This window comes from Ogataea polymorpha, assembly GCF_001664045.1.
Source record: "Ogataea polymorpha strain NCYC 495 leu1.1 chromosome Unknown OGAPOscaffold_1, whole genome shotgun sequence".
Taxonomy (NCBI): Eukaryota; Fungi; Ascomycota; class Pichiomycetes; order Pichiales; family Pichiaceae; genus Ogataea; species Ogataea polymorpha.
Window position 1 is genome coordinate 312,966 of NW_017264698.1, and position 24,102 is coordinate 337,067.

At 42.8% G+C, this 24,102-nt stretch overlaps 15 protein-coding genes and 1 non-coding gene across 16 annotated transcripts in view; 7 read left to right on the top strand and 9 right to left on the bottom strand.

The window, feature by feature from the left end:
- Positions 1-24,102, bottom strand: part of OGAPODRAFT_15092 (uncharacterized protein) — a 100,993-nt gene that overhangs the window by 49,914 nt on the left and 26,977 nt on the right. The window contains exon 3 of the mRNA XM_018353489.1: positions 972-985. The gene's annotated coding sequence lies outside the window, so the exon portion shown is untranslated. The remainder of the gene's footprint in view (positions 1-971; positions 986-24,102) is intronic.
- OGAPODRAFT_80943 (uncharacterized protein) lies at positions 223-2,811 on the bottom strand (the record flags this gene model as incomplete). Its single annotated transcript, XM_018356473.1, has 2 exons — positions 223-2,618; positions 2,658-2,811. 2 exons carry the CDS (start codon positions 2,809-2,811, stop codon positions 244-246), a joined length of 2,529 nt encoding a protein of 842 aa, XP_018212936.1. The 3' UTR covers positions 223-243.
- On the top strand, positions 2,794-4,535 carry OGAPODRAFT_15112 (uncharacterized protein). The gene has a single exon (XM_018353507.1). The coding sequence runs from the start codon at positions 2,945-2,947 to the stop codon at positions 4,154-4,156; it is 1,212 nt and encodes a 403-aa protein (XP_018212937.1). The 5' UTR covers positions 2,794-2,944; the 3' UTR covers positions 4,157-4,535.
- On the bottom strand, positions 4,283-4,549 carry OGAPODRAFT_44479 (uncharacterized protein; the record flags this gene model as incomplete). Its single annotated transcript, XM_018355472.1, has 1 exon — positions 4,283-4,549. The coding sequence occupies one exon, from the start codon at positions 4,547-4,549 to the stop codon at positions 4,283-4,285; it is 267 nt and encodes an 88-aa protein (XP_018212938.1).
- On the bottom strand, positions 4,495-7,479 carry OGAPODRAFT_15117 (uncharacterized protein). Its single transcript, XM_018353508.1, has one exon. It carries the CDS (start codon positions 6,244-6,246, stop codon positions 4,762-4,764), a length of 1,485 nt encoding a protein of 494 aa, XP_018212939.1. The 5' UTR covers positions 6,247-7,479; the 3' UTR covers positions 4,495-4,761.
- Positions 6,531-7,511, top strand: OGAPODRAFT_45417 (uncharacterized protein; the record flags this gene model as incomplete). The annotated part of the gene is made up of 1 exon (XM_018355498.1): positions 6,531-7,511. The coding sequence occupies one exon, from the start codon at positions 6,531-6,533 to the stop codon at positions 7,509-7,511; it is 981 nt and encodes a 326-aa protein (XP_018212940.1).
- On the top strand, positions 7,554-8,366 carry OGAPODRAFT_15118 (uncharacterized protein). The gene has a single exon (XM_018353509.1). It carries the CDS (start codon positions 7,665-7,667, stop codon positions 8,172-8,174), a length of 510 nt encoding a protein of 169 aa, XP_018212941.1. The 5' UTR covers positions 7,554-7,664; the 3' UTR covers positions 8,175-8,366.
- On the top strand, positions 8,818-10,113 carry OGAPODRAFT_74505 (uncharacterized protein; the record flags this gene model as incomplete). The annotated part of the gene is made up of 1 exon (XM_018355896.1): positions 8,818-10,113. One exon carries the CDS (start codon positions 8,818-8,820, stop codon positions 10,111-10,113), a length of 1,296 nt encoding a protein of 431 aa, XP_018212942.1.
- Positions 10,252-11,077, top strand: OGAPODRAFT_96429 (uncharacterized protein). Its single transcript, XM_018357896.1, has 2 exons — positions 10,252-10,324; positions 10,365-11,077. Exons 1-2 carry the CDS (start codon positions 10,318-10,320, stop codon positions 11,042-11,044), a joined length of 687 nt encoding a protein of 228 aa, XP_018212943.1. The 5' UTR covers positions 10,252-10,317; the 3' UTR covers positions 11,045-11,077.
- Positions 11,168-11,249, bottom strand: OGAPODRAFT_t15. The gene has a single exon. It is a non-coding gene; the product is annotated as a tRNA-Leu (tRNA).
- Positions 11,701-12,795, top strand: OGAPODRAFT_22591 (uncharacterized protein; the record flags this gene model as incomplete). Its single annotated transcript, XM_018355217.1, has 1 exon — positions 11,701-12,795. One exon carries the CDS (start codon positions 11,701-11,703, stop codon positions 12,793-12,795), a length of 1,095 nt encoding a protein of 364 aa, XP_018212944.1.
- OGAPODRAFT_80951 (uncharacterized protein) lies at positions 12,807-18,237 on the bottom strand. The gene has a single exon (XM_018356474.1). The coding sequence runs from the start codon at positions 18,139-18,141 to the stop codon at positions 12,844-12,846; it is 5,298 nt and encodes a 1,765-aa protein (XP_018212945.1). The 5' UTR covers positions 18,142-18,237; the 3' UTR covers positions 12,807-12,843.
- On the bottom strand, positions 18,335-19,959 carry OGAPODRAFT_15120 (uncharacterized protein). Its single transcript, XM_018353510.1, has one exon. It carries the CDS (start codon positions 19,922-19,924, stop codon positions 18,347-18,349), a length of 1,578 nt encoding a protein of 525 aa, XP_018212946.1. The 5' UTR covers positions 19,925-19,959; the 3' UTR covers positions 18,335-18,346.
- On the bottom strand, positions 20,041-20,797 carry OGAPODRAFT_15121 (uncharacterized protein). The gene has a single exon (XM_018353511.1). The coding sequence runs from the start codon at positions 20,791-20,793 to the stop codon at positions 20,056-20,058; it is 738 nt and encodes a 245-aa protein (XP_018212947.1). The 5' UTR covers positions 20,794-20,797; the 3' UTR covers positions 20,041-20,055.
- Positions 21,420-24,060, top strand: OGAPODRAFT_15122 (uncharacterized protein). Its single transcript, XM_018353512.1, has one exon. It carries the CDS (start codon positions 21,594-21,596, stop codon positions 23,301-23,303), a length of 1,710 nt encoding a protein of 569 aa, XP_018212948.1. The 5' UTR covers positions 21,420-21,593; the 3' UTR covers positions 23,304-24,060.
- Positions 21,420-24,070, bottom strand: OGAPODRAFT_91778 (uncharacterized protein; the record flags this gene model as incomplete). Its single annotated transcript, XM_018357034.1, has 1 exon — positions 21,420-24,070. The coding sequence occupies one exon, from the start codon at positions 24,068-24,070 to the stop codon at positions 23,348-23,350; it is 723 nt and encodes a 240-aa protein (XP_018212949.1). The 3' UTR covers positions 21,420-23,347.

Consider the following 24,102-nt stretch of genomic DNA (forward strand, 5'->3'; position numbering starts at 1 on the left):
TGGCTTAAAGACTCGGCTAAGGACTTACAATTACTCAACTAAATCCTTTTTGTGTAGTCTACTACCAAAAAAGCCCAATTTGAAACTTCGAGTTTTTTTGACAACAGATCAATTTGCCGTCTAATGTTGACTTCTTTTGGCAAAACTAAAATAATTTTCATAAACCCCAGAAAGTGAAAATCTAGCTTGTGGCACTACCTTTGGATAAAACTCAAAAACATGGCGATTTTGTGTATATACACGCTAATTGACAGTATGAACAGATTCCAAATCAAAAGACTGCACGATCTGATATTGCTCTTTCACCTGTTTCGTCAATTCCCGGTAGAAAGATAAACTGATCTCACTGGTCTTCAGATCGCTCAAAATTTTCGAACGTCTCAAGGACTGCTTCTCAATTGTGGTTGCAAAAGCATTTGAAATGTCCTTTGCAGGGTAATTCAAGACTTTGCGCACCTCCTTCGATATACGCAGCGAATTCAAGTGTTGATAATCTTCGGACTCGATTTTCCTTTTGATTTTCTTCACAACATTTCTTTGGTAGGCGTAAGGAGCATCCTTATAGAGATAGTACAACGGCATTCCAATTGCAATTCCAATCAAGGTCCCTGGCACAACTTTAGTAACGACAAATTTAGGGATGTAATTAGATATGGAAGCAATCCCCGTGACAGTCGATATAACCTGAGGTCCGTATAAAATAGCCATACTCGATAAACCACCTGCCCAGAGTTTATTGGCAGTCAAGCCTATGAGTAAGTTCGTTCTCGAATCAGGAATAGTGATACCGCAAATCTTGCAAAAACTTTCGAAATTAGGGTCAACAAAGTCAAACAGTGAAACTTCATTCTCAATATGGCGCTGCAAGTTGTCCTTTTTCTTCGAGTACATCGAACTAGGGATGAATCTTGTGTTAGGCAAACTACCTTCTCCGAGAGCTTGAACTCCTAATCTTTTGATTTCATCGATGGCAGAACTGGTTTCGTTACGAGCATGTTCCTCAGCCGAACTAACTACCTCCAATATCTTTCCTATGATTCCTTCCTGAACCTGTCGAGCAAATTCAGTGATATTGGAGTATCCTTCAAATTTGATACCAAGGCTCAAATGATCCACTTCGTTAATGATTCGATTTATTTGATCGCGCGAATTTGTGTAAACTTCAGAGGACACAGACTCTATTAACCTTGATACCTTTTCGTTTGTCTTAGCTGATAATTGCAGGATTTCATCGTATTGAGGTCCAAGTTCCTTTAGCTCATTCTCTGCGCCTATCTTGCTTTCGTTGTATAGTTTTTCATTGATCTGAGAGAGTTCAATGAGATCAGAGTAGAGTTTCACGAGATAGTTTTTTGCAGGAAGAAGCTTGGACAGTGATCTTTTTTCGACGAGGAATTTTCGCAATGAAGCTTCTAAATGGTCAAAATCGGGAGAATGAGGGCCATCTCCATCATCGGGATTTCCATCTGGACCATCACCACCGGGATTCTGATTGATCATTTCTCTGGAAGAAACGAAATGCACGAAATTGCTTGAATTTTTATACGTTTCTGGGGACAGACTGTGAACCTGGTCCATAATCTTGCGCTTACATTTGTTCTGATCTCTGATATTGTCAAATTTGTTGACAACAATGAAGATCAAGTTTTTGTCATTTGTCGCACTGGAGATAAATTCCCTGCCAGATAAGGTAAAGTGGTTTTCGGCATTCACCACAAAAACGACCAAATCAATTTCCTCTTGTCTGGAAAACACCTGTGTGGTATGATAAAAATCTAAATTGAGCCCTGGTGCATCTATGAGCTTAATATCGATGACTCCATTTTTGAGCAGTGACTGATTCACCGGCCGATTATCTGTCACATACACTATCAAAAGCGAGTAATGTTCACTTTGATAAACCAGATGCTCCAACTCTTCTAAAGGAAATATTTTGTATGTTCGCTCATCGTTCTTCAGATAGACAGATCCAATAGGAACCGCGTGAACTTCCTCAATGCCGTTGTTGTTATCACGTGCATCGACTATTTCACAAAACACATTTGTGCAAGGCTGTTGGTCCTCGGGCATCACTTTCCTTCTCAAAAGAGCGTTACAAAATGCAGACTTGCCGGAGTTCAAATCCCCTGTTACCAGAACTTTCGAGGACGTATCATCGATTCTCTCCCCTAGAGACTTCAAGTGTCTTTTTATATGCGAGAATTTCTCGTTTAAAAGTTGAGAGAGAGCACTTTTGTCCAGCGTTTGAAGTAAATTTTCGGAACTAGGTCCTATTTTCAAATTGATTTTCAAGAGTTCAAAACTGTATGTTTCAGAAGATGAGCCTCTCTGCTCCGTCAATAAATGTTGAGAGTTACCCACTGAGTTGTGTCTTATGAGAGCAAGCTTGGAGCTTTTTGAGTTCAACTTGGAGTCCAACGTCTCATCCTGTATATTGGTTGGGTAGTAGATGGGACGCACGCTATTCTCTGCTTGCAAATTACTCAAAATATTGGAGGCAGTATTGATGGAGCGATCTAACGATATCCTGTTCTCGTTGTATTGTAGTTGCGATAATTGAGACCTCGCCAAATCTGTTGCTTGCGCAGAATTTCCGTTCAATACTGAAATGTTATTCTCTGTTCTAATTCCTTGCTCACCATTTACAAGGGTCTGACCATCAAATGTTCCCTCCCTTATATTAAAGTGTGCTACTGCAGGACCTTGAGGGTCTCCATTTGATCCAAAAAGGGTGGCGTTATCATCTTGGTCGGACTCGCCTAGAGAGAGCTCAGCAGGATTATGGTCTTTTTCAAACTTGTCTCCTGACATTCTTTACGTGTTGTGATAAAGTGAGACAGCTAAGGATGTCTACCTTGTTCCAGTAGTCACGGCAAAACGGTCTTAAACACAAAATTGTTATTTCCCCGTATTACGTCAGTAAAAGTTTTTTCATAAATATTGTATGTCTTTCAGAAGAAGGGGAGAGATCGTTAGCGGCCCAACTTCTCAACTAGTCGGAGCCCGAGCCCCTAGCTCTTTAATCTCTAGGGCTACTCCTAATAGAGGGGCTGGCGAGTACGTTTCTCGAGCAGCCTCAGCAGGGGGCACACCCAAGAGAAATTCTGAAAATGCATTGGCTAATCATGTCGGTGTGAAACCTTCGATCCTTACGTCGCAGCCATGCATATCTACCGGTTCCAGTGACATAGACAGTGTATTGGGTCATCAGGGACTGCCTTTGGGGTCCTCACTACTGATAGAAGAAACGGGAACCACAGATTTTGCATCTACTTTGACAAAATTGTTTCTAGCTCAAGGCATTGCACACAACCGAATCAACCCGTCCCAGCCCAATACCCACGATGTTTTGGTGGGTTTGGACCAGAACTGGGCCAAAGGTTTTCCTGGAATATACAAGGGGAGTAAAGAAAGAAAGAAGGAAAAAGTCCAGCAAAACGAGTCCAAGGTTAGTGTCTCGAACATAGTGAATCAAAATAATGATCTGAAGATAGCCTGGCGTTATGGGCTGAATCAAAGAAAAAATGAGAGCCACGATGATACAATAGACCAATATCCGCACTATAATAACCAATTCGACATCACCTCCGTGCTAACAGTCGCGCCTGGACCTCACGAACTAACATGTATTCCCAATGATAATTTTTCAAGAATATTGAAGCGGATCGAAGATACTGTCATCAAACAACCCAGCAAAATAGTTAGAATTGCAGTGCCTTTGTTTCTAAACCCGTTGGTTTACCAGAAGGAGACTAGCGCACCAGAAATTCTGAGGTTTGTTCACGGTCTGAAACAGATTCTCAAAAAATATCCAAATCAGGTCGCCCTATTCATGACTATCAACCTTGATCTGTACCCTCGAAATAATCCCCTTATTGGCTACATTGAGCTGCTGTTTGATTCTGTCATTGAACTGCGTCCGTTTGACCCTCAGCTGCACGATTTAATGGAACGAGTCTACAAAAACCAACCTGCAAAATTGAAGCATGGACACTTGAACGTTTACAAACTACCTATTTTGAGCGAGTCTGGCCTTATGTGTGTCCAGGAGATGGAATACAGTTTCAAGAATGGGCGAAGACGCTTTGAGATTGAAAAGTGGAGTATTCCGGTCGAGGACGAAGAAACTACTGATGACAAGAAATTGGAGTTTTAATATGTGAACCAATTGTAATACCAATTCATTACTTATATATCCGTTAAATCAATGCGTCATGAAATCAATGCGTCGTAAATGAGACACGATCTACATCGATGCCTCCACCATGGTAACTGCTAGCAGTCACTCATCTAAAGTCTGCATCTGGACTTTGTGAAACCTTTCTTCATTTTGTGAGTGATTGGAGCCACGTCTTTCTTTCTTGAAAACAGGCGGAATCTCTCCCGCATTGATCAAGTCCTCTAATTCGTCACCGTCTTTGCCCCAATTGCCCTTACCAAAACCGTCTTTCTTCACATGGTTAGGGTCCTGATCAAAGTGTCCACTGTGGGTAAAGTATTTTGGCTCTGCGTGAGAGCCCTTGTCGTTCCATTTTTCTGTTCTTGCCATTTTGAATCAATGAGTAATTCTCAACTTAACGAAATGCTGTATTTCCAGAGTATATATATGTATATATATCGGTATCTAGAAAACCGTGGAAATTGTGCCACTTTGAGCAACCACGTCATTCCCCGGTGGCAAAATATGGCACAATAGAGTTGTGTGCCGGGCAAAACACTAAAATTCCCGCGTGAGCCGCCCGACTGCCCCGCGCATTGACGTCACATAAGCAACACTATTTTGGCATTCTCGAACAATTTCGCCCCGAACATGCGCAAAAGATCGATAAATGACTTCCTAAACTCTGCAGACATCTTATTTGAGAAATCGAACAAATGGCCATGTTGCGACTTGGTGTGATCTAAAACGAGGCAGTACGAAAATATGTCACGCATCGCCCCAGTCGCCACCCAATCCGTAATCTGCCAAAGAGGAATTAATCCAGGTGAAACAAGCGGCAACGCATGAACGGTTGAATCCTCAGCTCGCCTCCACAGTTCATCGTCATTCTGATCTCCGAATTCACTGAGTCCGAGAATTCCACTAATCTCCTGTGCCGCTTTTCTGCCGGCCGGGAAACTCCCTCCCTGCACCCCGTAAATTTTCTCTGCAACATTTATCATGTGACTGACGGGGCTACGCTTTATCGTTGAAGGGACGGCTGGCTCTGTAGATGTTGATTCTGACTCGCTCAAAGCGATAAGTTGACTGCATTCAGTTACTTTCTTAAGCTCATCGAGGCTGTAGAAAGTGAGAGTGGTCAAATCCAAAATTTCACCGCCAAACTTGGCTTTGTATCTCATCTTGTGGCAGTCGTCGGCAAAGTATCCTAAGTAATAATACTTCTTTCCTAGCTGTTCCGTCAAAACCAGTTCCCGTAATGCACTAAGGGTGCCAAGTCCCAGATGAGCATAATCAGGGTCCCATATGAAATATACGGAAGACACAGAAGTAGGCAGAATATCCAAGACTCCTATGGCCACTAGCTTGTCGTTAATATAGTAGCACTCGTGAACTGGACCTTCCACCTGTTCACCCTCAATATCTGTAACTTCAAACTCCCGCCAGCTATTCAATTTTGACCAGTACTCTGAAGATCGAGAGTCCGAGTACAGCTCTGGAAAAAACGATTGGCATAAAAATCTCTTGAACCCTTTCTCTGAAACTTCATTGGGGTCGTCATTGTGTATTGTTGTTTGGTATTTCTTGTACAGCGCATACTTTTCAGTGCTGAAACTAGCAGGGCCAATTACTGTTCTGAATGTTGTGGTCCTTGTTTCGGCTCCAAGCAACGCGGTTTTAAGGTCAAAAGGTTTGTTTTTGTTTGTAGACTCTTTCCCTGTGATGAATCTGACAAATCTATTCACATTGTGTCTATGTTCCTTGGTGACCTTCAAAAGATTTATATTTGATCTAATTGTGTATAATCTGCAGCAATTGCGGAGCATGTCTGGACGATATAGAAAGCTCCCTGATCTTCTGAATCCTCGATTCATCATCAGCTCATATATCTCCGGGGTACACGAATATACATGGCAGCATATGCTGCTGGAGTTTGGATACTCGTCAAACGGTCTAATTCCCGCATGGTAAGCCTCCTCGTATGACTGTAAACTATATGACTTTCTGCTTCCATCTTTCTTCCCATGGCAATATCCACAATCTCGACCAGTAATGTATAATGGTTCACCAATCACCAAATCCATTCGATTCTGAGATATAATTTTAGTACATATTCATTATATTTTTTTTATGTTTGTGCTAATTGGAGTGCATCCACGATCAAATTGGTCTCCTAATCTATGATCCCACACAGATACAGCATTCCTGTATATCTTTATGGCCATCCGGGGCTCATTTGATATGTCTATTGCCCTACCCCAGGTTTAGTCATAATTACCTAATCTTCTTAAATTCTGCTCTTGAGGTTTGCTACTATTTTATCTGTACAAAATAAAACGATTTCCTCTTTGAATAGCAATTGATCAGTATGAGTGATACTAAAGTGGACATCCTCAAATTTGCAGACAAAGACGGTGAATACAAACGTAAGCCAAGCGTTTTTAGAGACTTCATCTCTTCCAAAGCTGGCGCTAAATTTCCACCAGAAGCTGGAAGGTACCATCTATATGTCTCCTATGCTTGTCCGTGGGCCCACAGAACATTGATTGTGAGAGCTTTGAAAGGATTGACCGCACTAATTGGAGTCTCCGTTGTCCATTGGCATATGGATGATAAGGGATGGAGATTCCCATCCAACGATGACCCATGCGAAGGCGCTACTGAAGACAAAATTTACGGAGTCAAAAGACTGAAGGAGCTTTATTTCAAGGCAGATAAAAACTACGATGGTAGGTTCACTGTTCCAATTCTTTGGGACACAAAGACTGAGACAATCGTGAACAACGAATCCTCGGAGATCATCAGAATGCTGAATTTCGAGTTCAACTCTTTCCTTGACGAGCATCACGCGAAAATTGATTTGTATCCTTCGGACCTTCAGCAGCAGATTGACGACCTGAATGACTGGATTTACCCAAACATCAATAACGGAGTTTACAAGGCGGGCTTTGCGACTAAACAAGAACCATATGAAAAAGAAGTCAAGGCGCTTTTTGAGAAACTTGACGAGGTTGAAGAAATTCTGAGAAACCGGTATCACCATGGCGAGCATTACCTAACGGGAAATATTCTGACGGAGGCGGATGTCAGATTATTCACCACTATCGTCCGATTTGACCCGGTCTATGTTCAACATTTCAAGTGCAACTTGAAAATGATCAGGTACGATTATCCCCACATTCACCAGTGGTTGAGAGAGCTATACTGGACAATTCCATCTTTTAAGGATACGACCAACTTCAGTCACATCAAACTGCACTACACCAAATCGCATGTTGGAATCAATCCACATCACATCACGCCTATCGGGCCAATCCCAAACATTGTGCCGCTCGGCAAATTTAAATAGTTTTTTGTATGTTTGTATTTTCTGAATATTAAATTATTTCATAAACTTGCAGATCTCACGTAGAAAATGTCAAACATTTGCAGAAGTAATGTTTTTCGTTTGGTTCGCCAATACTCCACTCAATCGGCAGCCTCCACATATGTTTCTCCCCAAATGGCTGAATTTCGTGTGGGGAAAATAATAGAGGTGAGAAAGCACGAGAATGCAACTCGCTTATATGTCTCACAAATTCAATTGACTGAGCACGCCCAGAACCCCAAGTTTGTTCAGGTTTGCAGTGGACTTGTGGATTATCTACCGATTGAAAGTTTGCTTCACTCAAGAGTTTGTTTGGTGACCAATTTGAAACCTTGCAAAATGCGCGGTGTGAAGTCAGAGGCAATGCTTTTAGCAGCCGTGAATGCTGACAATTCCAAGGTGGAGATAGTTAATGCTCCAAAAGATGTTCCCTTAGGTACCCTACTATATTTTGAAGGGCATAAAAATAAGCATGAGATTTTCACGAGACTGAGCTCCTCGCAATGGAAGAGTATCGCAGAAAACCTTCATACAGACTCGAACGGCAATGTGGTTTTTGGAAAAGACCAACCTTTACTATTGCGGAACACAATAAACAATAATCTTTGTACAGTTCACACGCTGATTAACTGCAATGTTCGCTGATATGTCTGTGTAAGGACTTGATGCTACATTTTGCACAGCCTTGGGGTTTTTGGGAACGGCTGCGGCTCGATCTGACTCAGGTACATGATTATCTTGTTTGCTAGCTACGAGATCGGAGTTTTTAAGGATGCTCAAATGACGTAACCATATCGCTGCCTATCTCTGCTGGGGCCTTCTGCCCCATCACATGCCCCCACATGAGGGCTGAAATCTTTAATAAATCAGTCTCCTTTTTTTACATGGCAATGTGTGTTTGCGGCGATGCCCAGAAAAAATTTCAGCCGAGCATGCCAATAATTTCAAAAGCTCTAGCCAGATTGCAGAGCTAGCCATGTGAACCTGAACACAAGTTGGCTTTGGTTTATGATCCTGCTTACGAGCAAACTCGCCCTAATCGGCTATTTGTTTGAAATTCGGTTACCTGAAGAGCGGAAAAAATACGCCACACACTAAACTTAGAAAATTTTGTTGTTGATAAATACCTTCTTCCCTTTTTTTAAACGATATATCTCTCGTACTAGTTTTCAAAATACTGAGAGTTGAAAACCTCTTGATTTCTTGGGCTATTCTACCTGACACAACATCTTATTGGAAAAGCAGCAACGATTGTGCGCTGTTCCGTCTTGCCGCTCAATAAATTACAATGTCAAAGCCACTTAAAAATTCATCCATCGCCAAACTCGTCGATCCAGGAGCAGTCGGTTCCGAACAGGTACAGGGAGGCCATGTGAAGCCGGAACTATCGAACCAATTTGCAGCGCCCACATCAGCCTCTTCGTCGTCATCGTTTTCGTCCAACGGTCTTCAGAGTCAGCAAGCGGCTCAGCAGGCCAACATACAAGCTGGCGCAGGACAGTATTATTCCATGCAACAACATCAGCAAGCCCCGCAGCAATATGGAGCTAGTTTTTTGCCCCCTCCAAACCCAATTAACATGCAGCAGGCCTACTATATTCCGTTCTTTCCAAACCCCTATTATAACCCTTCCCAGCAGCAGCAGCAGCAACAGCAGATATCTCAGCAGAGGTTTTCCTCTAACGTTCAACCGAGTGGAATGCCTTCAAATGGCGCCTTGAAACTCCCGACTTTTTCGGGAAACAGTCCTTATTATCAAAAAGGCAGCCAGTTGGCACAGGCTTCGTCGAGTATTGAGACACCATCACAAAATATCATCGCTTCCAGCCCATACATAGAAGGTTCTGAATCTGGCGCTGCTCTCAAACCTAATCCCTATGGTAACTCAGAGGCTGCCAAAAGAAGCCTGCAGTCTATTGATCCGGAGAACGAAACCAAACCCTACAAATGCTCTCAATGTGATTGGGCTTTCATCCGGCACAGCGACCTTCGCCGCCACACGAGATCTCATGGAAACCCAGAATATCACTGCCCGTACTGGCATCCGGAATATGCTACGTGTCCACATAGAAACCAGGGATCGTTCAATAGATTAGATGTCCTGAAAAGGCATCTGCGTCTAGTCCATTTTGATCCCGAGATTAAAGAACAAGGAAGGGATGGGTTGGTGAGAAGACAGGATGCAGGAACATGTCTCTCATGCGGCAAATATTTTGCCAGCAGCAAAGCTTTCATCGAACACGTAGACGACTGCGCCCTCAACACTCCCATGGAGCAATGGAGATACAAGAAAAATGGGATTGTAACAAGTGTGAAAAAAGAGAGAGGAAAACCATTTGAAGACAACTTACCGCAAAACTCTGACCAAGAATTCCCTGGTAACATCGAGCAAAAGGTCATCACGGGGAACGAAATACTAGTGAAATCAGAGCGTACGAAATTCAGGGATTCAAATTCGACCGAGTCCTTAGATACTGATGCCACAACCTCTAAAAGACTGGCTTCGTCGCTTGAAGGGGCTAAAAATGGCAATCATGATTACCTCAAGCGGCCAAGAGGGAGACCAAGAAAACTTGTGTCGTAAAAAACGACATCAGTTATTTATATACTGGTTGTATTGTTGTTTGTATACTAGAAGATGAAGTTCAGTGATTTAATTTAGTTTTAACGAAATTAAAAATTAAATACAGTATAAAATAATTTTTCCAAAAAGGGACATTAACGGGAACGTTAGATTGTTGCGCTATTTGAGAATACTTGTGTGCAATAGAGTTCATAATTCTTCAACATGAGAGGTATGTGTACATCTAAAAGAAGCAATAACTGACACTGAAGACTATAAACTGGTTGTTTTAGGTGCTGGAGGCGTTGGCAAGTCCTCACTAACGGTTCAATTCGTTCAAGGAGTTTATATTGAAAGTTACGATCCTACTATAGAAGATTCTTACACGAAGGAGATTGAGGTTGATGGTCGAGCCTGTAACTTAGAGATATTAGATACCGCAGGAGTTGCCCAGTTCACGGCAATGAGAGAACTGTATATTAAATCAGGACAGGGGTTTATTTTGGTTTACTCAGTCACCGACAAAAGCTCTCTGGAAGAGCTCATGGCAATTCGCGAACAGGTCATGCGCATCAAGGAATCTTCTAATGTTCCTATGGTTCTTGTGGGGAACAAGTGCGATCTCACAAACGAGAGGGAGCTTACACCAGATGATGGAATCGAGGTGTCCAAGAAGTGGAACAGAACGCCATTTTATGAAGCCTCAGCAATGTACAAAATGAATGTCGAAGATGCCTTCATTGATGTTGTGAGGCAAATAATCAGAAAGGAAGTCCAAGTGTCTTCGAGTGGTATACCAGGATCTGGCTCTCATCAGAAAGAAGACGTGCCTGCACCTGCATCATCTCGAAAACCATCCGAGAGTAGGAAAAAACCTACACCGGTAGCAGCAAAGACAATACCAGCTGCGGATGCCAAAAAGAAGAAGAAGAGAAGGTGTGTGATTCTGTAATTTACGACTTTGTAATTGAGACAATGCGACAAGCTCACGTGTAGTAGCACGGCTGTTGTTGGTACGAAGTTGCACTGCCTGGTCGGTCCAAATTGAGTTGGTTAAAGCTCAAAAAAAAATAAATGACAGCCGTGGGGTTCGAACCCACGCCTCCGAAGAGACCAGGACCTTAACCTGACGCCTTAGACCACTCGGCCAGACTGCCATCTTCTCTTACCTCCTTCTGTCAGGTGATTATACTGGGCAGACATAAAACTGTCATTTCATCAGTGCGCCTGAAATTTCTTGCAACGTGACGGCTGACGTTATGCATTTAAAAATGCATTGTTATCGTATTATTCGCGGTTACATACGAAGAATTCGGACTCACCTCGTGAAATTACGGTTTTTGGCAGCAAGTCATTTTATTTTTTTCAGTGCCTCGCATGTTCCACGTGAGATATGCCCGGAGTTTGTACTGAATATGGGTATTACACCACTCCGATATGTACAGGGTAGCGCCATTTTATAGAATAATCTGATTCGTTCAATCCTGCCGCATCTGGGGAAACAAGTGGCCTCCCGCAGGCGACATTCACACCACCCCACCATACTCCCTTTGCAGATATAAACACCCGATTTTCTAGTGGTAGCTTCCAAATCTATAAGATTGGAAAATGATGAAGGCATTATGCTACTTGGGTCAAAATAAAGGAATTCGTTGGCAATCGGTTCCTAAGCCTAAGGTCAAGCTACCAACAGATGTCGTTGGTAAGATACTTGCAACCACCATTTGTGGCACCGACTTGCATATTGTCAAAGGACATGTGCCTGAATGCACTGAATGCGCAGAGTCGCAGCCAGGACGGGGCTTGATATTGGGTCACGAAGGTATCATTGAGATCGAAGAGATAGGCTCCAAAGTCTCAAACTTTAAGAAAGGAGATATCTGTATCGTGTCCTGCATTTCGCCATGCGGTGAATGTTATTACTGCAAGAGGAACATTCAAGCCCATTGTAGAGAGACTGACACTCACTGTGGATGGATTTTAGGCCATGCTATTGACGGAACACAGGCAGAGTATGTTCGTGTCCCATTTGCTGATCACGGCTTGTACAAGGTGCCGAAGGGAATCTCTTACGACGCTTTGATCATGCTGAGTGATATTCTTCCGACAGCTTATGAAGTTGGTGTGCTCAACGGTAAGGTTAAGGAAGGAGACAGTGTGGCAATTGTTGGCCTTGGTCCGATTGGACTTTCCGCTCTGATTTCAACTAAGTCGATGAATCCATCCAAGATCATTGCAATCGATATGGATGACTCAAGACTTGAGGTTGCGAAAAGAATGGGAGCAGACGAAATAATCAACCCTTCAAAGACGGACCCCAAGGAAAAGGTCCATGAGCTCACAGCTTCGGAGTTCAAAAATCCAGGTGTCGATGTTGCAATGGAGTGTGTTGGTATTCCGCAGACTTTTGAGATGTGCGAAGATCTGATTGGTCCCGGTGGCCATATTTCGAACGTTGGTGTTCATGGAAGTGCGGTTCAACTGAAACTGCAAGAATTGTGGGGAAAAAACGTGACCTTATCCACCGGGTTGGTTTCAGCTTACTCCACCGCCGATTTGTTGCAGAAAATCGTTGATGGTAAGATACATCCCGAGTCTCTAGCAACCCACCATTTCAAGCTCGACGAGTTTGAGAAAGCTTATGAGGTTTTTGCAAACCCAGGAAAAAGTAAGGCAATTAAGGTCGTTCTGACCTCAGAATAGTCCATATTTTTAACACTCGTTCTTTGTTATGTAAGGCTTGCTAAACAATCAACCAGCTTCTTTCTTCGTATTTTTGTACTTTTCTTCGGACCTGCGTTTCTCTTCTGGATCAAGAATATTGATGCCTCCTTGAAGTGTTCGGGAGATGGCTTCTGTAGTTCCAATTATTGGGCGTATAACCATGATAGGGGTCGCTTTGGCGAACTCCCGGGCAGCAGTCTGTGCACTACCGCTCCGCGCAGCACGCGTGCTTGCGGATACAATTGCCTCTCGAGCAGTGTCCAAGTTTCTTCCCAGCGAGGTGTACGCAGTTTGCAAACCCTCGTTTAGATTTTCCGGCTGATTTGAGTAGAGACTGACAATCTTCTGACCCTCGTTGTCAGACTCATCATAATAATCATCTAAATCACTATCGCTCTCCAACACATCAGGTAGCTCAGCAGTACTCTTGAACACTGCAGGAACAAGAAACCGAGACTTCTGGTGTTGTTCGGCGTCCTGTGTACCAGCTCCATCCAGCGCCGGGGCTCCCTCTAAAAATTCTTCTTCCTCACCATAGGAATCAAAAGAATTTCGATGAAATACTGCACCACTCATGGTATTGTGGCCAAATAAAGATCTTTCCCGTGGAGTCGCGTAAATAACTTCGCTTGGTGAGGTTCTTCTCCGCGACTTTGTGTTTTTCTTGTATCCTGGTAGTCTGACAGCAGAGCCGTCTCCTCCCAAAGCTTCTTCGGTAGACTCCAATATAGTTTGGGTTCCTGCAGCAAGTTTAACACCGAATTTGAGCAACTCGCCGCCAGTTATTTTGGCAAAGGAAAGTGCACCTTTTTGTAATCCTCTTATCACACGGCCATCTTTCTCATACTCTTTCAAAGGCACAGCGACCAACTCTTTAAATCCAGATCCTATTTTCACAATTGACTTCACTGGAGCAAGACCTGAGAGAACCCCACCTAGCTGATTTCTTTTGATGTCAGGCATCCACAAGTCATTGAGCATCTTGTGCAAACGAGCGAATCCCGGTATTCCATAGAGCACCAACTTCTTTAAAACCATCTCAGATTCATCAAGAATGAAAAAGTTCATGAACTCATTAGTGTGACCAGATCTAATGCCTGCGTAATCCACCTTTTTAGGCTTGTAATCAAGTTTGATTCTCACGGAGTTGACTTGAAACTTTTCGATGAAAACCTCCTCTTCATCCAAAGCTGGGAGGGTGAAGCGGTCATCTTTGAACTCACCAAATCTGGTTAAAAAATCAAGCGTATCCTGATCCACATACAGTCTCAAAGGAAGCACAGATACAGAAATCACCAATTCAGAAGCCGCTAATGACGAGACAGGGCGAACAGTGTCTATCACAGCATGAAGCATACTGGAACCAAGCTCTTTATCCCCAGCTTCACGCAGGTAACCCACAAACATATTCCAGCTTGACGTGGGAACATTATCTACCACTTTGAAGGATCCGACACTCAGATCCATTCTGCTAACTAGTTCAGAGTCATCTTTGCTTTCGTCCTCACTGAAAACTATGGAGTTCTTGGTTGGATGTGGTTCGCTATTAACCATGGTCAGGTTCGACAGATCAAGGTTTTCGAGCTCAACTAAGACCTTATGATATATAGATCTTTTCAAACGCACTCTCCTACTAGAAACTTTGCCTAGTTCAATATTATGGGAGGATGCCGCAGAGCGAGTGCTATTAGCGGTGTTGACTGAAGCAGGTGATGAGGAGCCTGGAGACAAATTGTTATGCTCGCTTACATTTTCTGAGCCACCACAATTGCTGATCGACTTGTTGATATTATCGTAAAATGACTGAGGGTCCTGGCCAGCTAATAGTCCCACATGGATTGACTCGTAAAGTAGTTCATTCACAGCTTCCGTATCTAACTCAGTGGAATCGTTAGAAACCGAGCGGACATGTTCGCTGGTGGAACCTTCAGTCACTTCATTCATGTTATCGCCTATCTTCGCAGCTTTATCCTCAACACGTCGAATGGCATTTTTAATTGTAGTCTGAGTCTCCTTCCAGTCATAACCATCATAGAGTTTGATTGTGACATTGGAAATACTGACTCCGATAGCCATTGGTATAACTTTCGTCGTGAATTCTTCACCAGAATGTCCGAAATGATTATCATCAAAAATGATATTGGACATGGCACCAGATTTGGTACCACTATTGGATAAACTACCAGAGCGTATGGCTGACTGCTCAGCTGAATCAGAATTTAGATTCTTGTCAAAGAAGTCTTCGACAATTTCCAATTTTTCGTTTTCAGGGATCTCAGTTTGCTCTAGATTGTCAACATCTACGCTTACCGACGCTGAGAAAGTAGTCTCATCAACGTCCTTGAAAACGTCCACTTCATCTGTCATTGGCTTATATTTTTCATTGAATGAAAATTGCACTGGCTGCTTCAGGTCTTTTAGAGTCTGGATCAAACATTGGCATGAGTCTGCACAAAGGTCCACGGCCAAGGCATCAGCATGTATTTTTGTGTCGATTGAAGCAAAGATTGTCTGGCCTGAAAAAGCCTGTGTCATCCTCTTTTCCAAATGACGCTCACTTTCAAATGTTGAGTTCAAAAACAAAGATGAGATATAACCCACAGGGACAAAACCCTTGCTTTTGAGAATAGCATTCAGTGTCCAGATAGCATGATTATTATTCGCATTAATCCAGTGCCTCAATGATTTACTTTCTTTGTCGCTTAGAATATTAGCCACATCATCAATCAGCAGCAGGGTTAGGGAACTGAATGAGGATTGTAGTTTTGAACGCCCATCAGTACCGATCAATAAGTCAGCAATTCCTTTCTTGATCACAACCTCTATTTTGGATTTTAAGTTCACTGGAACAAGACCTACTGAGACATCAGCAAAGGTAAAGTTAACCTGACGTTTCTTGCTAGTAGCAGAAGAGGCGGACGAGCTTTGACTTGTTTCCTCCCGAGGCCTCTCTCGGGATTCCAAGAGTGCGATCCATTCTCCATAGTAATTGAACGAACAGTTTTTGAAGTGTACCCCGACATTATCCTTGAATTTTGCAAACATCATTGGATAGCCCTTGTTCCTGGGATCTGCTGCTTCTAACAATGACTCGTGTACTGAGTCACATATTCTTTGTATCAGAACACTCATAACATAGCTGTGTAAGGTCCCATCCTGCAGAAAATTCACAAAGATATCTTTCAAGGAGAATTTTAGATCCCCAAAATGGGGACAAATATGAGAGAAAATGATTGTGCAATGCTTGATTTCAACACAGTTTTTGAGCATTTTGGTAGCATTCAGAAACAAACTACTACCCATTCTTACTTTTTTCTGCCTTGCCACTGGTAATGAAGTCACCATAGATTTGCGCACTAAGTCAGCGAGTTTTCCAAAGCTGCTAATTAGTTTGATCAGGACATCAAAATTGAGCTTCAGAGTAGCCTTTTCAACTATAGTTTTGATTTTAGTCTTGAGCCATATCTCTTGAAGCGAGCTGGAATCAAAAGATCGTATTTTATTTACACCGGCAGAAGATGTCTCAAGATTAGATATCATCAAAAATTGGTTAGATGCATATTGTTCTCCTAGCGTTGGATCGTTATATTCGAAAAGTATGCTGCTAGTATCAAAGCGCCCCTCCTGAGAATCATAAGTTATGGGAGAAATGGTAATCGTGATACAAAAGTCATTGAGCTGAAGCTTAACGTGAATTGATGACGTTTGCGCATGAAACTCATTGGATTTTTGGTTGTTTGCGGTATCATGTAAAGCAAAGCGTGATGTATGTGTGTTTGAGTATGAATAAGGAGTCTGCGTAGATATGACCGAGATAAGAGTCTCAATAACAGGTTCCATCAATGAGTAGTAACGCGCTGCCAAAGTCAATAGGTGTTCATCCACAACAATATTGAGAGACTTAGGACATATTAAAGTGATGCGAGAAACATCGTTGTTAAGTATTTCAAGTCCAAGGTCGGCGACGTTTGGTGCGCGAGAGTCGTCAAAGCAAAAGAGCTCGGTTTTGCTATCATTCCTTGATAGGCGTATTTTCGCAATGGAACCAAAAGAGAAAGAAACATTCTTCTGTTCGAAACGTATATCACTAAGTGATAAGCATGTGGTATTGTCGAGAGCAAAATTTCCGTCCTTCAAGAGTGCTGATTCAAAACTTACACAGATCTCGTCAATTTTTAAGGTATTCAGCAGAGTGGTGTTATCAGACTCGGGTTCCTTTTCTGTGTTTCCAGCTGTTTCATTGGTACTCATTGCTGAAAGCCTAACAAGGTTTCTAATCGATTGGATCACTGATGACAAACATTCGGGAATTGGAGAAGCCGCAATTTTAATACGCCCCAGGTTCACTTGCATATTCTCTATGTTTTGAAGTCCATCAAACTGAACGCTGCATTTGCTGACATAGGCGACACATACAGCGGATGGCTGGTGATTTTCGTAAGTAGACGCCCTAGGGGTGGTTGAAGAGAACACATTGGATGTTGCGCTCATGTACACTGATTCGGATGTTTGGGTTGCAAACATCATGCTCTCCATCAAAGAATTATGAATATCGTCCTTGTTGTCGGCCATAAACGAGGTTTGCATTAATTCATCGTCATAGTCCTCAGACTCTTCAGATTCGGTTTCATCTCTTTCTTCCGAGTTGTCCACATTATCCACCCCCTCTCCCGAATAAACTTCTGGTTTAATAGCATTCAAAGTCATTCCCTCAACTGTAATGTACCTGGTTCCCTCCTTTGATAACAAGGTGACCTTCTCAATGCACACCTCCATATGAGAGGTCTCGAGTATCATGGTGATTTTTACGTCACGTACCGTTAGCTGTAACCTTGATAAAGCCATATCTGCAGCCTTTGCCATCATGTTGCTCATTCGGTAATCTTTGATTTCTGGTGGAAGAGGGTTGGAATCAACTGAAGGGGTTTCTTTGATGTCTTCGTCCTCCACAACATTGTCTTCGAACATAACGCTGTTTGCCAAGTCTGCTGTGCTTTTTGCAAGGGAGAATTGATCTGTGCTGTTTGGCTTTCCAGGGGTTAGCGAGGGAGTGAGGGTAATATTTACCCCAGCGCAATCAACGTTGACACCATCGCTAATCGTAAGCGAGAGAGAAAGGGTTTCAATAGACCCACTTCTCATGTACATTCCTGGTATGCTGAACTTTTCGATGTCTAGCTCCAAATTTCGGAGATTGACCTTGGAGCTTGTGCCAAGTGAGACATCTAAATTAGGTAGATCAATCTCGGAAAATAAGGAGAGCTGCTGAAGGATATACTTGAGTAATCGCTTCTGTATATTTTGAGGCATCCATTGAGGCGCCATTTTTTGCAGATTTGCGTTCCACTCCTCAAAAGGATTCTATGAATACAAGTTCACTGGAGTAACCTCAACCTATAAATCAATAGTGTAGATTCGCCACTTTCTAGATTGTATAAATAAATATTCATGCTACAATTATATTTTTTGACATGATAACCAGCCTCCGCGGCGGTGCAATTTTTTTTTTATACTTACGTGGGGTCCCTCCCTAATCTTCTATTTCCACAACATCACTGTGCATGGCTTCATCTATAATAGTCCTCTTTTTCAGCTCAATTTCTTGTCCTTTGATATAACTAATAAGCGCAAGACCGGCTATGAATGTCAGCCCAACAAGTAGCGTGTTAGCAGGATTAGGGTTCATTTTGAATATGGTATGTGTGGCATTGTCGAGAGGAGCCTGTAGCACATTAAATAATCCAGAGATGCAATTGATGGACCCATAAACCGTTCCAAAAGTTCGATAGCCAAAAACTTTAGCGCAATAATCTGAAACAGCTGTGTAGTAGAATGGACGATAAACCACGAGCATCACAATACCCAAATACTGCACAATCTGTATAGGAACCATTCCGAACAATCCTATCAAGAGCGAAATTTGAAGCAAGATTGATAACACTGTCACAATTTTGAAATTGTCCAGCAAAACACCAATGAAAGGAATGGCAAATACGCCTCCAACTGGAAGAGCAACATCAAAGAACTTATTGATTTGGACGGCAATCGCTTCGTCCTGGAAATAGTATTCCATTTGGGACCGTATGGTTGCCACAAAATAATTGACCCTAAGCATTTGTATGGTGGCAAAACAAACCATAAGGGTGAACCAGGGAGATGTCATTTGTTCCTTCAAAGATTTGTTATGCAACACTCCAGAAACTCCTCCTGATTTCTCATATAGACGGTTCTCAGCAATCTCTTCATACACTGACTTGCTTGATCTATTAGATCTCACAGATTTGATGGATGGTCTACGCGTTCTTTGAGCATTGACCCGGTCCTGAGAATATCTCAGATCCTCAGGATCCATTGGCAGACCCGTTTCGTCGATTCCTGTTTCTCCAATTTTAGCCAAGGTTTCCACTGTTTTATAAGACTTTTTGGGCATCACCGTGAGCTGACACACCAATATAAAAATTGGCACGATAAGATAAGCAGTGAAAAACTTCTTGAGACTCAAGTCCTGAATCCAGTTGTGCTGGTACACAAGTCTGTACATCAGAAACAATGCTGAACTAGAATCAAATGCTCCAGTCAAGAAAGCTAACACAGTGCCCGATCTTCCAGGGAACGAGTTGGCTAGCTGGAACGAACTGATGAAGACGAACGGACCACCAAAAGCAAGTCCTATGTAGCCTGCAAGATAGGGATCAAATACAGTGATTGATTGTCCTTGCGAAAGACTTGTGCTAGCAAAGAATATCACAATTGCACCAATAATCCCTGTCACTCTTGGTCCGAAAGTGTCAAGCACTCGTCCAACTACCAAAGCTGTAGCGTTCGTGATAACTGCCGCGATGGTGAACATAAAGTTGAGTTTCAGGTCACGCTCAGCACACATAGCATTCTCTCCCGTATCTATGTTTTCTTTGCAATACTCGCGGTAAATGCCTTGATCGATCAAGATAGGTTTTAATGCAGCAAATCCAAATATCGGGCCTGCAGCAAACAAGCACCACGTCAATGCGCATCCAACTTGGAACAACCTCACCCTCAAAGAGGGGAGAGACTCCTTGATCGGATTAGTTGCAACAGGAATCAAGGGGCTCTCTTCCGTAGTAGGCATTACTAAATATTTGCACAACCGAGAAAAGACTAAAAAGACTAATCAACTTTTTTTGCTGGCAGCCAATAAATTTTGGAGCCCTGCTACTGATAAACGGAGAAAATAAGTCTGCTTGTCTGAATGCGATTTATTTATGCAACACCCATCTTTCCAACCTCTTCACTCAACGTCTCGAGTTCTTTGTCCTCGTCCTTCTTAGAGTCAGGATTTTCTTTAGACTCACTCAAAACGTTCTCCACCCAGGCAATTTCTTTTCTAATTAAATCCTTCGTATTTGGAACAAAGTGACCTCCAGGATGTTTCAAGACAGTAGCATTTTCACAGCTTTCAACAAGGGCCTCGGCTCTGTCGGGAGAAACCAGAGTATCAAGTTCTCCAAAAATATGAAGAGTCGGGAGCTTGATTTTGTTCTCGTAGTATTTTTGGTATTTCTGAGGCTTGAGCTTGAATCCAGCATAGAAAATTGCAAACTTGAGTTCCTCGCTAGCTTTTGGTTGTCCAACAATCTCGGCATATTTGTTACACACAACAGCGGCCAAGCCGGCACCTTGAGAGAATCCCATGATACCAATGAATGGTCCGTGTTCTTCGTAGTATTTCTTCACTGCATCTAGAGCTGGTTGGAGGTCATAGTCATCATTGGGTTGCCACCATCCACGGTAGTCAAATTCGTCCTCGGAATTTTCGCTTGGGGGTACCTCAAATGGCAAATCAGCTTTTTGAATCTTGAGAGATCCCTGAACGAAGACAGTGTGGTATCCGATTTTCTTCAAAGCTTTTCTGATACCTGAGGCTTTAGCTGAAAAGACTGGACCGTTTTGGGCATAACCATGCAAACAGAGAATCGTTCCTTTGATAGCTTTGGACATTTTTCATATACTTTTTTCGCACTAAGTTTTTAGGGGGTGCGAAATTAACTGAATTTATCATGGCTGTGCCGAAAAAAAAACCCGGTATTTTCGATTAGCATTTCATGGGTCTTTATTGGAAGATCTTTTTTACGTCACTTTCAAGATGTAGTGTACTTCACCATCTTTGGGGGAAGCCTGTCATCATCAGCTTGTTATTAAAATCTCTAACTTCCTAGTTGGGGTATATGTTGTACAAATCAAGTCTCTTACCTGACAATATGATCCGGGTGATATCCGAAATTGGCATAGCGAGCAACTAAAGTTACTGCATCTAGTACTTTATACGGATATTTCAGTTTCACGTCCCTTGCTGTGCACAGCCTCACAAAAAAACTTCATAGGCCTGAAAGCTGTAAAACTTGAAATTTATACACTTGTCTCTCATGACTGTCGAGGCAATTGAAAACGGGTGGTTCGAGCCACTCCCATTGCAAAAATACCAAGATTTGGTGATCAAATCTATTCCGGAAAATCTTTCAGGATGCCCTCCAGATAAAACAGTGGGTAATCCTGCAGTGCAAGTGGCTTGCGGGCCAAACCTAAGATTCCTAGGTTGCCTTGAAAACGGCCAAACCAATTACAGAGGAACGATCTTGCTTGTTCTTCGCGACACCCCGGAGACTGAAAGGATAGAGCCTTCTATTGAGTATTATATTGGGCCTGCTACCACTTCGACTGGCTCTCTCCAGTTGAGCAAGGGAGAGTTCCCAGGAACTCTATTTCACCAAGAACAGGGCCTGAGTTTTTGGAGATTTAGCATGGAATTACAATTACAAGAGTATGAGCAGAAAATAAAGTATTCTCTCAATGGCGAGTACAACGAGAACTTTCAATTTTACCTGCCTTCTGTCGAGCAATCGATGAATGTCATGTCTTACTCTTGTAACGGCTTTTCATTGAGTGTCAAGACTGCAGACTTCAAAAGCTCGCTGTGGTACGATGTTATGCGGAAACACAGTGAGTTGCCTTACCATGTGATGGTTGGAGGGGGTGATCAAATCTATTGCGACTCTGTGAAAAAGTCTTCCAAGCCTTTTGAGAAATGGCTAAAACATAAGAAGCTTCACTCTTACGATAAGCTCACTGATGAAATTGTTGACTCCCTCAAAGAATACTATCTGACCAATTACATACAATGGTTTGGTAAAGGGTACTGGGAAGGATTAGCAGGTGCTACTTTGCAGTGTATCTACCCCTTGGCCTTGCAACAAATTCCACAAATCAACATTTTCGACGACCATGACATCATTGATGGTTTTGGCTCGTACAGTCACCGTACCATGACCCAGGATATTTTTAAAGGCGTGGGTAACATTGCGTTCCAGTATTATTTATTATTCCAGCACCACACCTCTCCTACAGAAGACTATAAATCTGAACCGTCTTGGATTTTGGGAGCCTCTGTCGGCCCTTACATCAAACAGTTGTCGAGATCTCTTTATACAAGGCTAGGAAAAGAGGTTGCACTAGTTGGCTTGGATTGTAGAACGGAGAGAACGAAAAAGCAAGTTGTCACGAAAGAGACCTATGCCCGTGTGTTTGAAAGATTGAAACAAGAAATCACTGCATCTAATGGTGACATCAAACACCTTCTTGTCTTGCTTGGCGTCCCGATTTGCTACCCAAGAATGGTGTGGATTGAATCCTTTTTGGGGTCCGCTGCTCTGGGCCCTATCAAGTGGTTGGCCAGAAAAGGAATCATTGCCAAGGGTCTGGTTAATGAGTTCGATGGTGGTGTGGAATTGCTCGACGATTTGAACGATCACTGGTGTGCTGTTCACCATAAGAAGGAACGTAATTGGCTGATGGGAGAATTGACAAAATTTGCTGCAGCACATGGTGTCAGAATCACCATCCTTTCCGGTGACGTCCATCTAGGCTGTCTTTCACGAATGATGACAAAAATGCACAAACATCACATCTTCAGCAGCAGGATAGACGAGAACCGCAAGGAGATTTTGGAGCACCCAGAACACGATCCAAGGCTAATCTTCAATGTCATTTCCTCTGCTATCGTGAACACTCCGCCACCTAACGGTATGGCAACCCTACTGGAGAAGAGATCCAAAATCCACCACTTTGACTCGAATTGTGACGAAGACGTTGTGGACCTGTTTGTAAGAGATACCGACGGCTCTGCAAGGGCCAACCACTTGTTTTTGAATAAGCGCAACTATGCCGATCTTATTCCTTTCAAGAACCTCAAAAATACAGAGCGTTACAACAAATTCCGCCCAGGAGAGTTGATCCATCCAGGGCCATCTGAAGCATTGGAGAAAGCGGAAAGTGCTGGGGACGGAGGCTTTTCTACCAAGAAGATTGGCTATCCACTAGATCCAAATTCTCTCGTGACCACGTTCCATTTCGAGGTCGACATGAGGGACACAAACTCTCGAACTTACGACTACGAGGTTCTGATTCCTCAGTTAGAAGGAACTTACGATTTGAAAGACGTCGGTCTCAAATAGATTATGCTGTACTATTTTCTATGTATTGCGCACTTGTCAGGAATTCATTCTTTTTTCTCCACGAATATGGCCATCAGGGCAAACACAGAGTAGAACATCGCCAAAGGGTAGGCGACTAAGGGTCTGGCATTACTCAGGTTGAGCACACGAACGAAAAATCCCGATGAAGAGAATGTGCACCAGAAAATGGCCAAGCATGCTAAAACATAACCAAGAGTGTTGTCCAGCCTAATGAGAACAGCGATACCACTGAGAATAACAAGGGGAAGCAAACAGTATCCTATAACCGACGCGGTTCTTAAGAAGTCGAGATTATTGTCTGAGGTATTATTAGACATCAGCTTGAACAGCCAGTGCAGTGAAACTGTTCCAAACAAAGCAACCCCGTATATGTATCCAAAATGCGTTTTTCCTGAAAGCAGAAGCAGGGTACCAAACAGCAGACAGAATATCAGTGGTCCAGCCAAATCTGAGTCCTGGATAATATCTTCACTCAAACTACTAGACTTGAGATTCAGCACCGCTAGTGTTTTCGATTTAATATGATTAAAGTTAATCCCCAGTTCCTCCAACAATGGAGGCTCTCCAGGATAGCCACTGGTGGAGAACGCTGCGAGGACGCCTTTGCTCAAGGGTGGTTGATCTTGGTCTCCCCCAGCATAGGAATAGCTTGTTTGCATTGATCCGGTGGGAATCGACCCATTGTACAGGCTTTGTTGTGACGGACCGTTGTAGAAGCCGAGATTTTGTTGTTGGTAATAGGACATCTTGGTCGTCTGCTAATGTCGCGAACAGTTTC

What these genes read in the sequence shown, in the direction of transcription:
- OGAPODRAFT_15112 (XM_018353507.1), top strand. Translation starts at nt 2,945, where the DNA reads ATGTCTTTCAGAAGAAGGGGAGAGATCGTTAGCGGCCCAACTTCTCAA.
- OGAPODRAFT_15117 (XM_018353508.1), bottom strand. Translation starts at nt 6,246, where the DNA reads ATGGATTTGGTGATTGGTGAACCATTATACATTACTGGTCGAGATTGT.
- OGAPODRAFT_15118 (XM_018353509.1), top strand. Translation starts at nt 7,665, where the DNA reads ATGGCTGAATTTCGTGTGGGGAAAATAATAGAGGTGAGAAAGCACGAG.
- OGAPODRAFT_80951 (XM_018356474.1), bottom strand. Translation starts at nt 18,141, where the DNA reads ATGGCGCCTCAATGGATGCCTCAAAATATACAGAAGCGATTACTCAAG.
- OGAPODRAFT_15120 (XM_018353510.1), bottom strand. Translation starts at nt 19,924, where the DNA reads ATGCCTACTACGGAAGAGAGCCCCTTGATTCCTGTTGCAACTAATCCG.
- OGAPODRAFT_15121 (XM_018353511.1), bottom strand. Translation starts at nt 20,793, where the DNA reads ATGTCCAAAGCTATCAAAGGAACGATTCTCTGTTTGCATGGTTATGCC.
- OGAPODRAFT_15122 (XM_018353512.1), top strand. Translation starts at nt 21,594, where the DNA reads ATGGAATTACAATTACAAGAGTATGAGCAGAAAATAAAGTATTCTCTC.